The sequence below is a fragment of the Hemicordylus capensis genome, chromosome 5 (genome assembly GCF_027244095.1).
Source record: "Hemicordylus capensis ecotype Gifberg chromosome 5, rHemCap1.1.pri, whole genome shotgun sequence".
NCBI classification, from domain to species: domain Eukaryota; kingdom Metazoa; phylum Chordata; class Lepidosauria; order Squamata; family Cordylidae; genus Hemicordylus; species Hemicordylus capensis.
The window spans coordinates 223,056,474-223,073,407 of NC_069661.1; the positions used below are offsets into that span (position 1 = coordinate 223,056,474).

At 42.6% G+C, this 16,934-nt stretch overlaps 1 protein-coding gene across 1 annotated transcript in view; it reads left to right on the forward strand.

The window, feature by feature from the left end:
• Window positions 1–16,934, forward strand: part of LARGE1 (LARGE xylosyl- and glucuronyltransferase 1) — a 366,765-nt gene that overhangs the window by 279,245 nt on the left and 70,586 nt on the right. Inside the window, exon 8 of the mRNA XM_053253740.1 lies at window positions 3,498–3,623. Coding sequence (XP_053109715.1) covers window positions 3,498–3,623 — 126 coding nt within the window. The remainder of the gene's footprint in view (window positions 1–3,497; window positions 3,624–16,934) is intronic.

Sequence of the window (16,934 nt, forward strand, 5' to 3'; positions counted from 1 at the left end):
CTTCTTCCTTTGGAACAAAAGGCTCAAGGCTTCTATGAAGCCTGGAAACATTATTTCCTTCTCTACTGGTTGTCATTCTCAGTTCAGCAAACAATCATTATGATTTCATCTGTCTCCAGCTATTGCAATCACTTCCCTCTCCTCCATCCTCTGCCACACAATCTGAGCACCTCACAGACATTAAGGGCATTATCCTCACAGCACAGCTGGGAGTCAGAGAAGACTCATTACCCCCATTTTTCAGATGGGCTACAGAGATGTGGAGCGATTAATGTCCTGATTCAAAAACTATCAAAGTCCATTTTAAAACTCTAGCCAAGTTTGACTGCAGTACTGAAACTATTTCCTCTGGAACAGTGGTTTCCTCTGGAAACCATTGGGACTTCTCCAAGGTGTGTGTGGTTTCATGATTACAGCCTTATGTTGACTTGGATATAAATTATTTGACCAAAAGAGACTATATTAAAGGTAGGACTTCCAAAACAGAATTATCTACATTCCATTTTCCCTACGTTATGCAATGATTCAGAGCTTGAATTACTCTCTGACACCTTATCAAAAACTTGAGTTGAAGCATGAATAGGTGTGCTTTCTATAAGGTACTATGTTTTTGGTTCCTACACAGATGCATAGCACTTTTACTTGTGACAATTATACTTGTTCCCCCAAAGCAGGGGTGTAGCTATAATTGAGCAGATGGGTTCAAGGAACCCCTCCCCCAGCTCCAGAAGGCCCCCCAGCTCCATCCCTTCCTATTCCCTTCATTATCTCCCTCACTCCAAGGGGCCACCAGGAAGAGGGGTGAACACGGACCCCCTTCCCCTAGCCACGCCCCTGACCCAAAGGCTAATAACTGTCACCCAAATATCTTTGTTTTCCTTCATTAGTTGTGGCAGCAGATCAGTAAGTAGGGGTGTGCACGGAACCGGCTGGTTCCCACGAAACACCACACACAGACACACAGTTCAGTCCGGAGGGATTCATGAGTTTTTGTTTTAATTTTTCTTCCACTTACCCCCTCTGAGGGAGTTGCTTGAGGCAGTGAGGGGTGGGTCCGTGGAGGTTCCCCCACCCCACCACCCACCACCGCCCCCACCATGACCCCCAGAGGGGGTAAGTGGGGGGGGACGTTCTGAAAAACCTTGCGAATCCCTTGGTGGGGTCAGACTGAACAGGGGATGGAACGTTCAACGCCCAACCTGTTTGCACATCACTATCAATAAGATCAGTTATTTCACCAAAGTTACATCTCTGACTGAGATTGTGTCCATGACCATTTGTGGCAGGCAGGGAGTGCACAGGGGGAAAGCAAGACCAAACCTACCTCCCCCCACCCCCAAGATGATTTGTCGTCGTCTGTGGTGCGTGACACACAGCAGCACAGAGCTCTGGAAGTTTGGGAAATGTGTCTGAATCCCGGTGCATTCAGGGATTCCCCCTCAAGCCAGGCGCTCTAGGCACCCGGCTCTGTGTATGGTCAGGCTGCCTGCAGTCCAATAGGGATGTGCAAAACCGGTTCAGGGTTTGGACCAGGGGTTCGGCCGGTTCGCAATTTTTAAAAAAAATTAAAATAAATTTTATTACTATTTTTATTAGTAATAAAATTTATTTCTTTTTTAAAAAAATTGCAACCCCCGCCTCCAGACCAGACGGGTTCGAAGGGGTGCTGGACCGAACTGGCCCAGTCAAGTTCGAGTCTGGTTCGGACTCGAACCGAACCGGGCCAGCTGGTTCCATGCACACTCCTGCAGTCCAAGCATACACACAACCCCGGACATGAAGTAAAGGGTGGGGTAAAAGGCTTCCAGGGAAGGCAGGGTCAGGATCAACCTCAATCCTGGTGCTTTACCCAAGCAGCCCTACCCAGGTATGGCGGCCCACGCCTAGGTAGGGGCTGGTCATGTGAATATCCTCGTTGTGTAGTAATGGTTTCCATTTGGGAATGCCGAGTGTATTAGTAAGCGCGTGCATGCAAAGTGTGCCCAGTGATGGTGATTGTCTGCTTAGGGAAACTGTGATCTTGGTAAAGGTCATATCCTTTCTTGTGAGTTCTGCTTTACACACAGCTTTCCCCCCCTGATATTTTTGATATCAGCTTTTTGATGCTACTTCTTTGCAGGAAAAAGTGTATCATGTATGCAGAACATCTGCGTCTTTTTCATTGCATGCACAAAGTGTAGGGAAGCTTGGATCAATCACAGCTTCCTGTTGAATGTGCACAAAATTAAATTCTTCATGCAAAGTGCACCTATTATGTGCTTTTTCTGGTGCTCACCCCTCTGTCCATCCCCAGCTCCCACAGTGAGGAAGGATACTTGCCTGGTGACTGGTGAGGCACAGATGAATCCAGAAGATTCACCAATGCTGCAGTGCACCCCGGCCATGCTAGACACCTTACTTGGGCAACTAATCATGCATGGAGCTGGGAGGGGCTGGGAGGTTCTCATGAGGGCCAGGACCAGGTAGACGTTTGCAAGAACATGTGGTGGTGGGAAGAGACTTCAACACTGAAGGAGGAGGAGTTGGGTCAGACAGCAGACAGTCTCCAAGGAAGCAGATGACGAGAGGAAGCAGATCCCCTGAGAGGACGAGGAAGCAGATGCCATCTAGAAATCTCTTTGCTCCCTTACTGAAGCTTCCAGGGAGACACTGGACACTGTGTAACTTTCAAAATTCAGTTTCTGATGTGTGAAAAAGGGTCCTCTCATTGTCCATGCAATTCTAAATTGCAGACAGAAATGACTCTGATACATTTGATTGATTTACCTATAGCCATGACAATACACACTCCATTTCCAGGGAGTGGTCAGGTCCATGGTTGCCCCCTTTGACTAGATGTGTGTATTTTCTTCCATCCTCCTCTTTCTCACTCTCTTACTTTCCCTCCATCCATTGCCAATCAGTGCCCGACTTTTGTACCAGTATCCTCTGGACTTGCCCATCCATGTGCTTTCAGCACTTTCTCTATTACTTCTGTGTCACTGGACTGTGTTGTCCTGCCACTCAGTCTGAGCTGGATGGATACATCAGGGTAAGCAGGGGTGGCACAAACTTGTAATTGGAGGATGAAATTCTCCATTAGATGGGTGGAACCTCAAAGGAGCGTTCTCTTACCCCACCAAAAAATGACATCCCTACAGGCAGGCACATTTTCACAGCCATGGCAGAGAAAAGAGGTATGCTCCATTTGTTTTGTATTCACAGACTTTCTTGAGAACCAAACTGTCAAATAGAAGTCCTTTGAATCAAGAACAAAGCTTCAGTTCAAACCCAAGTCGGCTATTGGGGTGCCGATACTTTTATCCAAAGCTAAACTCTGAACGTAGGCTTGCAGTTCTGATAAGACATGTGGTGGCTCACTGTGTTCTACCCATAGTTTTTGTTGTATGAGTGAAGGGCTAAAGACAGTCCAGACTCCAGACGAGGAGATGACTTTGCTACAAAGTGATCATTCTCACTGAGCCTTTTTGTTGTTGTTCTTTTCTCTTATCTGGCAGGATATCTTCAATGCCGTCATCAAACAGAACCCCTTTCTGGTGTACCAGCTTCCTTGTTTCTGGAATGTGCAGTTGTCAGACCACACCCGCTCTGAGCAGTGCTATCGGGACGTGTCTGATCTAAAGGTGAAGTTGCACAAAGTTGCCAATGCTTACTAATGAATCCTGCATGTGATTAAAGTAATGTGTGCCGTCAAGTCAGTGTCAACTCCTGGCGACCACAGAGCTCTGTGGTTTTTCTTTTGGTAGAGTACAGGAGGGGTTTAGCATTGCCATCTCCTGCGCAGTATGAGATGATGCCTTTCAGCATCTTCCTATATTGCTGCTGCCCAATCGTCTGAGAAACATACCAGCAAGGAGTGGAACCAGCAACCTCTGGCTTGCTAGTCAAGACATTTCCCCACTGCACCATTAGATGGGAGAGCAAAATAGAGTTTTCACTCCAGCTTAAGGGATTCGCTCCTCCAAGCACTATTAAATAGTAATGTGTTCTGTGCATGTATTACTTTAGTTGGGAAAGAATTAAAAAAAGAAGTGGGAGGAAGTATGCATATGTATTTGTGGATTTGGGGGCTCATGAAAATATAGATAATGAATCCTAGAGCAGGTGTTTCCACCTCCAGATGTTGCTGAGGTTCAACTCACATCATCCCTAGCCCCAATAAATTGTAGCTGGGAATGATGGGAGTTGTAGTTCATCAGCATCTGGAGGACCACAGTTTGAGAACCTCTGTTCTAAGTAAAATATAATGGAGGCAGATGCTGCAGTGCCCAGATTGTCCTTTCTGTTCCCCGCAGGTACAGAGCACCAGGAACTTCTTCACACAGCATCACTAAAACTGCTAACTTTAACCACTGCTAACTTGGCAAAGAGGCACCTTTTAATGTGGTGATTCTCTTTTATTTAGCAGGGGGAGAGTAACTGGCCCTATCCACTCCCAGCACAGTACCTCCAGTGACTGTTGCTGGTGTCTATCTTCTGTTTCTTTTTAGTTTGTGAGCCCTTTGGGGACAGGGATCCATCTTATTTATTTATTATTTCTCTGTGTAAACTGCCCTGAGACATTTTTGGAAGGGTAGTATAGAAATCGAATACATAAATAAAACAAAACAAAAATTCCCATTTCAATTAATAGCAAAATACATTGTTGTTCCTTTTGTGGAGAAAATGGCCAGTAATAAAAAATGTAAGGAATCCATAAATGTTACAGAAATAGATCAGCTTTTGACACTTGAGTCACTTAAAGCTGTGGCTACACATGAGGATTCAGCAGAAATCTTAATTCTATCAGCACCTTCAGGCTCTTCAAGTGAATGGTTGAGGAGACTAATTGGGAAAGTGGGGTCATAGAAATGTTCTAGTCTTATAGGACGTAGGTTGTTAAGCATGGAGCAAGCCTTTTGCACTTTTTTTGTGGGAGTGGTTGCAGCTGCAAAACAAATTTAGCGGAAATTATCACTGTTTTTAATGCCGTGTCACTGATTAGTTCTGTGTACACAAGCAACAGCCCCAGCCATCCGTGGAGTGATGCAGAAGGATTTCCCATGTGTGAAACAGATGCTCTGTGCAAAAACCCATAATGGCATACAGTGTGATAGAAGTGACAACCCTGCAATCAGTCTTCTACACACATACACAGACACACACAGAGACCTGTGCAAGATACTGCTGTGCTTACACAGATGAATGAAATACACAAATGAATGAAATATACCCCATGGTGGTTTGCGTGTGCAAAGTAAATGCAGATTCTTCCCATCTAGCTAGAGTAACTCTTTCCTCCCTGCATTACTTTAGTACAGAGGAGGGAATAGAGGCAAGATGTTCCTGGTTTGTATTATGGGTTGTACAAATAGCACCATATTTCTCCAGCCTAGTGCCAATGTAGAGAATGATGCAGAATGACAACTCCACAGTTTGTACCTACAACTTGGTGGTATCTGACAGAAGCCAGCTGATAGCCCATTTCAGAAATGGATAACCACAGCTTCAGTGTGTTCTTGCTTTACCACTGTAATCTGGTGTGCCTTCTACAGTCATCTCACTCTTTGATCTGCCCTACTTCCAATGTATTAAAAAAATCTACCTGTCAGTAAAATTGGTGCCATCAGTGGTGTGTACGTGTGGTCTTTAGGGAGGAAAACGACGTTTTTAGCACAGGTTGGATTTAAAAAAGAGAATCCAGTGGAAATTAGGCACTTCCTATGACATTTAAAATAAATGGTATGATGCAGTAAATTTGGCACATTCTGTATTTCATACTGAATAAGACTGGAGTGAAAAATAATGTAGCAGAAGCCTCCAGGGGGTGGAAAAGAAAAAGATGAATTGTACATGTTGGTGTTAGAGGATTAAGAAAGATGGTGTTGGAAGAAGGAAAAACAGAAGGATGTTTAAAATTCCAAGCTAAGCTGGACCAGACCTTTGTATTCCTCAAATCATATGAAACCAAATTGTTCCCGTCAAGCTGAAAAAGCACCAGTTTAATTCCATCTGCTCCCAAAGACCCTGGGATTTGGGGATTTGTCATAATTAACACACAATGTTATGTTTCAGACTTAGGGAGCCTTCATAGATGGTTACTATGTATGCACTTCTGTGCCACTGTATTCATAACCTTGGGTGATGGATGTGTTTGCTGCTGCCCACTTTTGTCCATGTACAAGCTGGGCTCTCTCATCATCCTCAGTGGTGGAGGAAAGTGTCCTCATGCACGCATCAGGTCCTGTCTGGGGTAATTAGCCGTGTGAGCCTGAAGCTCAGGATTACAGCCATGTGGTACCCAGCATGATTTATGATAGCAAATGCATACCAGATAGGATGTAGAAAAAGATTGTGATTCTTCTGTGCATTCTCCTAACTTCTTGTTAAATGGGAGGGTGTTTATACATAGAGTAAGAAGGATTGGACATGTTTCTTGCCCGAAAGAAAGAAGAAAATCAGTAAAGCTATCCTGAGCACCTGATTCAAAATACTCTATTTGAAAGTTGGTTTTTGCGAGTGGAAAGATATTATTAGATTGCTGTTGTCAGGGGAATAGGAATAATTAAGATTGTTAATTATCAGTGCCCAACCATCCAAGTAAAACTCAGGAAAGTAAATTAGAGTGGGGTGCTTCTCTCCCATTTTTTTGGTCATGTGCCGTACTTTCACCATATCTTAAAAACAACCTCCTCTAGATCCCATCCCAGCATCTAAGGACATAGGGCTGATTCATATCTTACCCTCTTTGTGGATGCAAGTAAGCACATCCCCTTGTATTACCTTCCAGAAGAAGCAGGCAGGCTTCCTTCCCTGCCAGCGGCTGGAGAATGCTTTACTACTTCCCAGAATACTTACTCTTAGGAGCATAGGGAGCTGCCTTATACCGAATTCAACCATTGGTCCATCTAGCCCAGTATGGGCTGCACTGCCTGGCAGCTACTCTCCAAGGTTTCAGACAGGAGTCCTTCCCAGCCGTACCTGGAGATGCTGCCAGGGAGATTGAACCTGGGACCTTCTGCATGCAAAGCAGATGCTCTGCTACTGAGATATGGCCCCCTCTTTCCTCATGTTGCCCAGCATTCCTGGCAGGGGTTGCTTCCTGGCCAATCCCATCACTTGCTCATGCCATGCTGGTGCCATCCCTTTCCCATTTGCTTTGATGACAGCTGTCTTACTTTGGGCAAATATATAGATACGTCCCCAACCCCAGCAACTTCTGGTGCACACAACATGTGGCTGCTGTCAAAAGTTCATGCACCAAGGTGATATGGAAAATTAAGCAGAATCAATTAAAGGGAAAAGAAAATGTGAACGGCTGGAAAGTAAGAGCAAAGGTGTCAAACTGAAAATATTTGATGAAATAGTAACTAGTAGAGTAACAATGATGCTGAACTTGTTACAGGATATTTGGTAGTAATTGTAGCCCTAATCAGACATTATGTAGTTTCTCTGTTTAGATGTCTGTATATGCTTACATGTTTTTGTGTGGGTTTTTGAATTTTTATGTGGATTTTTAAAGTGGACCTGAGTTAAGGTCCCCCAAATGCATGGTACAGACAGGAAGTTTACTGCTGTACATCTGTTCAAAATAACTTGTGAATTACTGTCTCTGTGTACTGATTTGCACCTATACACGATACACAGATTGTATGGGTGTTGAACGTGCACATGTTTCCTTATTCCCGCACTAGTCACAGTGAGCCACCTAATGGCACAGCAGGGAAGTAACTTGCCTAGAGAGCAAGAGGTTGCCGGTTCAAATCCATGTTTCCCAGACTATGGGAAGCACCTATATCAGGCAGCAGTGATATAGGAAGATGCTGAAAGGCATCATTTCATACTGTGCGGGAGATGGCAATGGTAAACCCCTCCTGTATTCTACCAAAGACAACCACAGGGCTCTGCGGTCGCCAGGAGTCGACACCAACTCGACAGCACAACTTACTTAGTCACAGTGGCTGTAGAGAGACTGTCTTGAGCACTTTCTGGCACCTAGCTTCTGGTGTCTACCACCTTGGGAAAGGTGACAGGATCCATTAATGTACTGGAATTCATGTTTTGTGGATTGGTATAGGTTATATATGTCATTTATGTAAACAACAAAACTCTTTGCATGCAATTGAACTCATCTAATTCTGGGCCCCTCTGAAATCAGCAGGACTGATTGGATAGAAACTACATTCAGATTAGGACTTTACCTTTCAAGAAGTAATGTTTTTCTCTGTGATGAATTTTCAGTTGCAGCACTTAGACAAAGACCACACGGCAACTGAAATCCTATACAACAAGTTAATGAACAGTGATTTCCCCAACCATGAATAGTGACCTCCTTGAATGAGTCAGGCAAGAGAATTTGCTGGTTGTCAAGGATACAACATAGATATTCTGGACAGTCGAAACCATGAGAAAAGACATTGTTTTCTCTTTTGGAAAAATGGATAGTTCAACAGAAATTCATTTAAACATTAGTTGTGGGTTTTTTTAAAAAAACAAAACGAAATGAAATTGCCCCAGAAATGTGTCATCTGGCTTTTACAGTCACTTTGAATGTAATCTGCATTGAACTAACAGATGCTTGTATAGTGATCCTAATCAAATCTCTCCTTATGAAAAATGAACTAGATGCATGTGAGTCACCCCGTCTTCCTCGGCCATGTTTTCCAAACTGGAACAACCTTTTGAAACTTGTCTGCTAATATTTGCATTATTATAGGATCTTAACCCAAAACAGTCATTTCAGATTCACCTCAGACATTTTCACCTGCTGTACCACTTGCCAGATTCGTTGCTGAGTTGACTCACTTTGTTGGTGTCCTGGAAGCCCTTCAGACTAGTGAAAGAATCATGGCAGCTTTAAAAAAAGAAAAGAAAAGTAATGAAGCATGATGCATAGAGGTGCTGAACAGGAACTTCTGTCTCAAAACATGTCCTAGCCCCACTGCTCCCCGATGCATGTACTATAGTCTCCCATTGGCTTTCATTAAGCAAACTCTCTTTAGCTCAATTCAGACATTATGCTGCACGACAAAACAGATGTCAGTACACTTGTACATGTGTTTGTGTAAATGACTGTACCTGTGTTCATTTTAAAAGTGAATCTGGATGCAGGCCCTTCAAATGCATGGTATAGATCAGAAGTGTACTTCTGTGCCTGCATTCAGTATAACATGTGAATGACTCTACCTGTGTACAGGTCTGTACCTGTGTGCACTATACACTTGTTGTGCAAATGATGAACATAATATGTGAATGGGCCTTTTGCCTGTACTAGACAGGTTACCAATTGTGCATGTGTCTATCAGTACACTGTCTAGGGGGTCATTCTTTCCATCACCTTCAAGACCTCAGTACAGAAGGAACTGGTTGAACCATTCTCCTGCTCCCCATGCTTTCACCCTAGGCACTCTCTGAGAAGCCCCTTGATATGAGCCTGAATCTTAAGCCTTAAATACCTGCTGGGAAAATCAGGTAGCTTCCTTTCCTCCATCCCTCTCAGGTTTGTTCCCCTGAAAGCCACTTCTCCACTGCCCTGGCAACAGAGCTGTGATTCCCAGTGATGTCTGTCTCATCACTCCCCTCCACCATCTTCCCGGACACTGGGCCAACTGAAGATGTGCTTCCAGTGCAGTTACTGGACTGTAGTCCTCTATTTTGTGCAACTGCCCGCAAGATCTCATTGGGTGGGTGGCAGGGAGCCAAAGTCTGGCTCCAGTCTGTTGCTTCATATGAACTAGGGATTGATTGATCGATTTGATTTGATTTGGTTGATTCTATCTTAATTAATAAATACTTTCCCCCTACTTTAACATAGACGTGGGCAACTTAGATCAACATAATAATAATTTTATGTTTATGTGGCACTTTTAAGAAGTGCTCAAAGTACTTCATATACATTGTTTTGGTCATCCTTGGATCAACCTTATAGGTACACCCTCATCATTCACAAAATTTTAGTTGATGGGCTGAGGTGGAAGACGGTTGCTTACCTAAGGCAACCCACTGAGTTCATGACCACACCAAAAAAAGATCTGTGCAACCAGTTTGTCATGCCCAAGGAGGTACTGGGCTTATGTTATTCAAAGAGCCCCCCCCCATGCCTCATGGTAAGACCCTCTGAAACTAAGGGTCTTGTGCCTACTGTGCCTTAGAACAGTTGGTTGTGGAACCAACCAGAGAGAAGGAGACCTTGGACTTGATCCCGAGTCGTGCCCAGGACCTGTTGTAAGATGTTAGAGTTGTAGAACCATTGGGCAACATTGGCGAAAAGTAACCATTGTGTGATCCGATTCATCTTATATGCAAGTGGAGCACTGCCGAGGAAGACCAACACAGATGCATTGGACTTCCTTGGACTTCCTTTTGAGAAAATGAAATGTCATTGCATTGGACTTCCTTGGACTTCCTTTTGAGAAAATGAAACTTCTCAAAAATGAGGGGACTGGTAAAAAGGAAGGGGAATGTTTGGAGGGTCAAATCACTCCAGAAAGCATGGAACTTATTTAAACCACAGTAATAGAAGCTCAGTTGGAATGTATACCAAAAAGGAGGAAAGGTACCACCAAGTTCAGGAGGATGTCATCATGGCTAACAAGAAGAGTCAGGGAAGCTATAAAAGAGAATCTTCCCTTGGAAAATGGAAGTCTGACCCAAATGAAGAGAACAGGGGGGAAACATAAAGTCTGGCAAAAGGCAACAAGAGATGCAAAAAGAGAGTTTAAGGAGCATATCACTAGAAGTGTCAATAACAAAAACTGATATATTTATCAGAAGCAGAAAACCTGCCAGGGAGGTGGTTGGACCCTTACATGATGAGGGTGTGAAAGGGATTATTATGGAGGATAAGGAGATAGCAGAGAAGCTGAATGAGTTATTTGTATCTGTCTTCACAGTAGAGGATACTGACCATAACTGAGCTTCTCGGGCTTAGAGGCTGAAGAACTGGGCCAATTTGAGGTGACAAGAGAGGATGTTCTATCTGAACTGTCTTGAAAAACTAAAAATTAACAAATGGCCAGGGCCAGGTGGCATCTGAAGGAACTCAGATGTGTAATTGCTGATCTCCTAGCAAAAATATGTCACTTGTCTCTATGATCAGGCTCTGTACCAGAGAACTGGAAAGTAGCTAATGTAACTCTGATTTTCAAAAAGGGATCCAGGAAATTACTGTTCGGTTAGCTTAACTTCGGTGCCGGGTAAATTGATGGAAAGCATACTTAGGGACAACATTGTTAAACAAATAGAAGAACAGGCCTTTCTGAAGAAGAACCAGCAAGTCTTGCCTCACTAACCTTTTGGGAGTTCTTTGAGAGTATAAACAGGCATGTGGATAAAGGTGATCTGGTTGACATAGTATATATGAGCTTCCAAAAATCTCTTGACAAAGTTCCCTACCAAAGGCCCTTGTGTATACTTCGCAGACATGAGATATGTGAACAGGTTCATGTGTGCATGGGTATCTGGTTGAAGGACAAGGGTCGGAATAAATGGACAGTTTTCATAATTGAGGGAACTAAGAAGTGGGGTCCCCCAGGGATCTGTACTTGGACCAGTGCTCTTTAATTTGTTCATAAATTATCTAGAAGTTCGGGAAAGCAACAAAGTGGCCAAATTTGCAGGTGATACTAGGGTACTGAAATCCAAAACAGATTGTGGGTAGTTCCAAAATGATATCTCCAAACTGGATGAGTGAGTGACAAAATGGCAAATGTGGTTAAATGTGAGCAAGTGTAAAGTGATGCATATTGGGGCAAAAAAAAACCCCATCTTCACATATACACCGATGAGGTCAGAGCTGTCAGTGACTGGCTAGGGGAGAGATCTTGGGTTCACAGTGGACAGCTCATTGAAAGTGTCGACTTAGTGTGCCGCAGCTGTGAAAAAGGCGAATTCCATGTTAGGGATCATTAGGAAGGGGATTGAATTAAATGTATGTAGTAGATGTTTTTATTAATGTGCTTCTCAAAGGGAAGTAAAAGGGGGGAATTCTGCTTTTATTGGATATGTCATTTTGGAATTATTGATCTGATTATTGGATGTTAAAAAATCTGTTGGGAACAATAACAGTTAAAATAGGATTATTATATTATAAAAAATATTTTTAAAAATCAAGTCTTTCCCCGAGCATACTCTGGTGTAATGTAGTGCATCCAGCTAATTTAAGTGATAGGAGTATTGTGCCAAATTTGGAAATAGGATTATTATATTATAAAAAATATTTTTAAAAATCAAGTCTTTCCCCGAACATACTCTGGTGTAATGTAGTGCATCCAGCTAATTTAAGTGATAAGAGTATTGTGCCAAATTTCATATCTGTAGGTAATTAGGAAGTATGATATTCAGAATTTCTTCAAAAAACTACTAAAAAAAAGTATTCTGGTGTAAAAAAGTATATTCTGCTGTTAAAAAAAATAGTGCATCCAGCTAATATAAGTGACAGGATTGTTAATCCATAATTTGGTATCTGTAGATCATTAAGTATGACTTTAGTTTGCACAAACAAATTCTTCAAAATATATTGGGGAGGGGGGGTTAAGTGGCCCTCGCTACCCCGCGGTCCTGACACCTGCAGTTTCATGTATCTGTGGTTGGGTCATAGGGGACCCAGTTTCTGTATTTGCTGGGCAAAAATACTGTTATTTTTGCCTATCCACAGTTCTTGAGTGGCCGGAAATGACTTCTGACATCATTTCTTCCCGCTACCATTTTGTCGTGCTGAGCCATTTTGTGGCTCTTTTCTCTCTATATATTTAATCATTTAAAAGGAACAAAAATTGGAGGATTGGGAGGGAGGCATTGCTGGAGAGCAAGGTACTGTGCTTATTTCTGCTCCCTCCTGCTTTTTCTTGTGATTTTCCACACTAGGAACTTAACCCCCCTAAATCCCCATAGGATTAAGATCTCTTTTATCTGCAATTTCATTATCCATGGAAATTGGCGGTAACGGAACCCCCACTAATAATGAGGGGGGTGTGTGTAACAAAATCTCAGCATCCTTCCGTACTACTTTTGAGCTATTTCTGGAGCCCTTCATAGCATTTCACATGGGGTTTTTTTCCCTCCTATCTTTTAATCAAGTTGGCATTCACCTATCCACAACAGAAGAAAATAAAACTTTCTGGACACTAATCAATTCCAGTCAACTATCATTCAGCCCACTCCAGTCTCTCTTGACATCTGTTCTAATACAGATTCCTGAAACACATTTCAGTTTCGCTCAGATCATGAACATTCAATCCTTGATACCCACTGGCTTTTGGACATTAAAAAGTTTTTCAATTTACAGCAGCCTAGAGAGCCAAGGTTGATGTGTGCACTTTTCTAGTTCTTTTAGGTACTTGGGCTGTACCCAAAATGCAAAAAGAGCTATCATGAGTAATAGTCCAGAACTCAAATTCATTTATGTACAGATCTGGAATATGTCATCCTTTCCTACGCAGATATCCAGTACTGTGTAGGACACCAGGCTCTAAATCACAGCTGTCTTTTGCAGGTGACCTATAGCTCCTTCTGCGTCAACCTGCCCAGGTATTACAGTCATCTTCAGATGCCCTTCACCAGGTGCCCCTACCATCAGTCATGAGGTGGGAGGTGACTGGAGATAGGACCTTCTTGGTTTTGGCACCCCAGCTCTGGAATGCAATCCCAAGGAGGGTCACCTGGTACCAAGTTTATATTCCTAGTGCCAAGCTTATATTCCATATATTTACCAATCATACACTTTTGGGTTTTTTGCCCACACCTTCTAAATTTAGATTCTGCTCTGTTTTTATTGTTTTATGGATTTATTATTAGGTTGATTTTATATTTTACTATAAACTGCTACAAGAGCTGCTGGCTGAAAACCAGGACATATACATATGATAAATCAAGAGCACCTGGGTTAGGCTGAAACCCAGTGTATCACTGCCCCTTGTAGCAGCGTGTTGCACTGCAACAACATTTGAGCCCTCGAACCTTAGGCTGGCCCTATCCAATGACACCAATCATTGACTCTTAATGGGAAGGAGATAAAGAGCTTCTTGTCTAAAGTAAGCTTTGCCTTACTTTAAGTGCTCTTTATCAAGGGCATTTGGTCCTGATGCATTGCTAGTTACTACACCTGTCTGTTTGCTCGTCTTGACTATGAGCTTCTATGCCCTCTGGCTTGTTGTTCACTCCTAGCTCCTGTTTGTGGGACTTGACTCTTCACTTGTTCCTGACCCTGACTTGCAGCTTGATTCAAGTTCTGCCTTTGTCCACCCAGTTTCTGACCACAAGCGTTCACTCAGACTTTTACTTTGTTCCCCAAACCAAGTTCCTGCTTGTCTACCCAGTTCTCTTGGTCCCAGCTTCTAGCCATGAACCCTCCAGAGATAGCTGCCCAAACCCAGCCCTGACAACAAGTAAATAAAGGTGGGGCCTAGACTTGCTGTGCTGGTGTAAGAAGACTGGAGTAGATTATGGTAGCAGCATTCTCCTGTACCTTAATGCTGGCTGGTTTTCACGAGCAGCTCAACATACAGATCAAGCACATCCAAAGTTCTGAAAAAATAGGCTGTCTGCTTTTTTTAGGGGGACAGGCAGAAATTTAGCCTACTTCATAGAAACAGGAAATTGCTCATTCAAAAGATTGGCTTTGAGAACAGATATTTTGTTTATCATTTTCAATAGTAAATGGGGCAATTCAGAATTCCAGGTTGAGCGTTTGGGGCAGTCAACCAAGATGTATAGAAGGAATTTCAAAAGGAAATTATCCTGAAGTTTGGAGGATTAAAGCCTGAAATGATAGCAATTTTCTTACTTTTCCATTCCTCCTTTCTTCTTTGCACTCTTCTGTTAAAATACAGTAGTGTAATTTTTTAAGCTGATCAATAAACCCCATCCTCTGCCATTTAGGCAAAATCACTTACTTCCCCTCTAAAGCTTTTTAGCTGTAGCTTAAGTGTTCTGTGCTTTATGGTTTGCATTAGCTTATTTTTCTGCTTCCACTGAGGGGCAAGGGCAGGCAACTTCATTTTAGTAATGAGTTAGCACTCTCTGCTATTTATGCAGTGAGCTAAAAAAGACGGTGAGTCTGTTTCTCCAGGGGTGAATCTCATTGAAGGATTTGAATGTAGTTCAGATTAGCAACAAGCATTTTCACTGTCCTTTACTACATGAACATCTCATTGCATATCACAGAATCCTGGTATCCCAGAGCTAAAATTCCAACGTCTTACATAAACAACAAAAAACATTAACTTTTTGCAAGCAATAAGGTTTTGGCCAACAAATTCTTTGTTCTGAATGCTGCCTGGTGCTAATGCAGGCTGAGGTGATTTAATGGCTGCCTTTGAACATAACACAGAACCGTGGGTCCAATGAACCTGCAGTTCCATGCCCCCCTCCCCCACAATCCCATTCTAATTTGGACATTCAGGAGAGCTCCCTCTCTGCAGTCTCACTGATTGTAGAGAGCAGGGGGACTGGCTGCTGGGGCTTCCTTCCTTACTGAAGGACAGCCCTGGCAGCCAATAGCAGCCGGAATGGGGGAAGAGCTTCTTCCCTCAAGTCCAGTTTAAGAAGGGGGAGATTGCAGTGCCAGCATTCGGACGTACCGTTGTCACCGTGGAACTGGAGATCCAAGTGGCAGACCTTACTACAAACCAAAGGTACAAAACACAGTTCAGGGAGGGAAACCATGGGTTTATTTTTAAATGAAACTGCAGTTGCCCACATTTGGACCTACAGTTTCTGAAACCAGAGGTCTCCTCACCATGAGAATGTGGCCCTAGGTTTCTCTGAATTTAGGGGTGAGTGTGTGTGTGTGTTCTCTTTATTTATGTAATCCAGTTTATTCCTTGTTGGTTTGCCCTCAATGAATATTCAACCTTCTGAACCCCAAGTTGGTTTGTTATTGTTTGGTATAGTTGCCTAAGGAAGAGGGAGATGTTTCCATATTAGTAGTGACAAGTGCCAAGAAGGACTTTACAGGTATGTGATACAGCACCACAGCCGCTGCTGACTCAGCATTTGGCAATCGGGACACCAGAAATTATTTGTTCCTCACTGTGCCACGGCCCCTACTTGTAATATCTTTAATGGATGAACAAAGACTCTAGAAGTCCCAGTTTGGAAGAGTTCCCAGCAAAATCCTCTTTCTCTCTCTTTCTCCATGCACAGTTATCCAATTCTCTTTGGAATTCATAGAAGTTAATGCTTGAAACAAAGAGTTCCTTTTTTATGCTGCAAATATAATCTCCATAAAATGAATTTGTTCCAATTCGTCACTTTTCAATCCTCATTGCTTTTTCCTTGGGGCCTTTAATTCTCACCCTATTATCATTTTGCTTTACATTGCTGACGCAAGATGAGTGGCAGTTTGTTGATTTAGATCTAGAGGGGGAAATAAACAGATATGGTGACACCTTTTAAATGGACTAACCTCCGTTGAAAAAAGAATAGGCAACTGCTGAATAACAGGACACACAATATTCATGCACAATGTAACACAAATGCTACACAGAACTTTTTGCCTATCCATAGAACTTTCCATATCCATAGAACTTTCTTACATCCCTCTTTGATTGCTTGGTTTTCATGTTGGGAAAAAGGAGTCAAAGTTTGACAGATGGGGGAGTCAGTAAGACTGGGGATAAGATGAGAATTGAGGGAAGACAGAAATTTTGGGTTAGGAGATTGGATGAATCATTTGAAAATGTGTATGAAAACTCAGAGACAAAGAAAGGTGCATGAAATGGGTATCACAAGCATAAATACCTCTTATATTGAACTTTTGATTGCATCCTTGTAGAATACTTTATTGAAATGATAACTTTGACCTGTCCTTTTTGAGATCCACAAATTTAAGGTTTGAACACTTACCTCAAAGTGAAATAGTAAAATGTAAGAACACCTTCCCTCTCAAATCCTCTTTCTCATTCCAGCACTGGCAAAAGAGGAGGGAAGATCATTATAATTAATGATAAGCATTA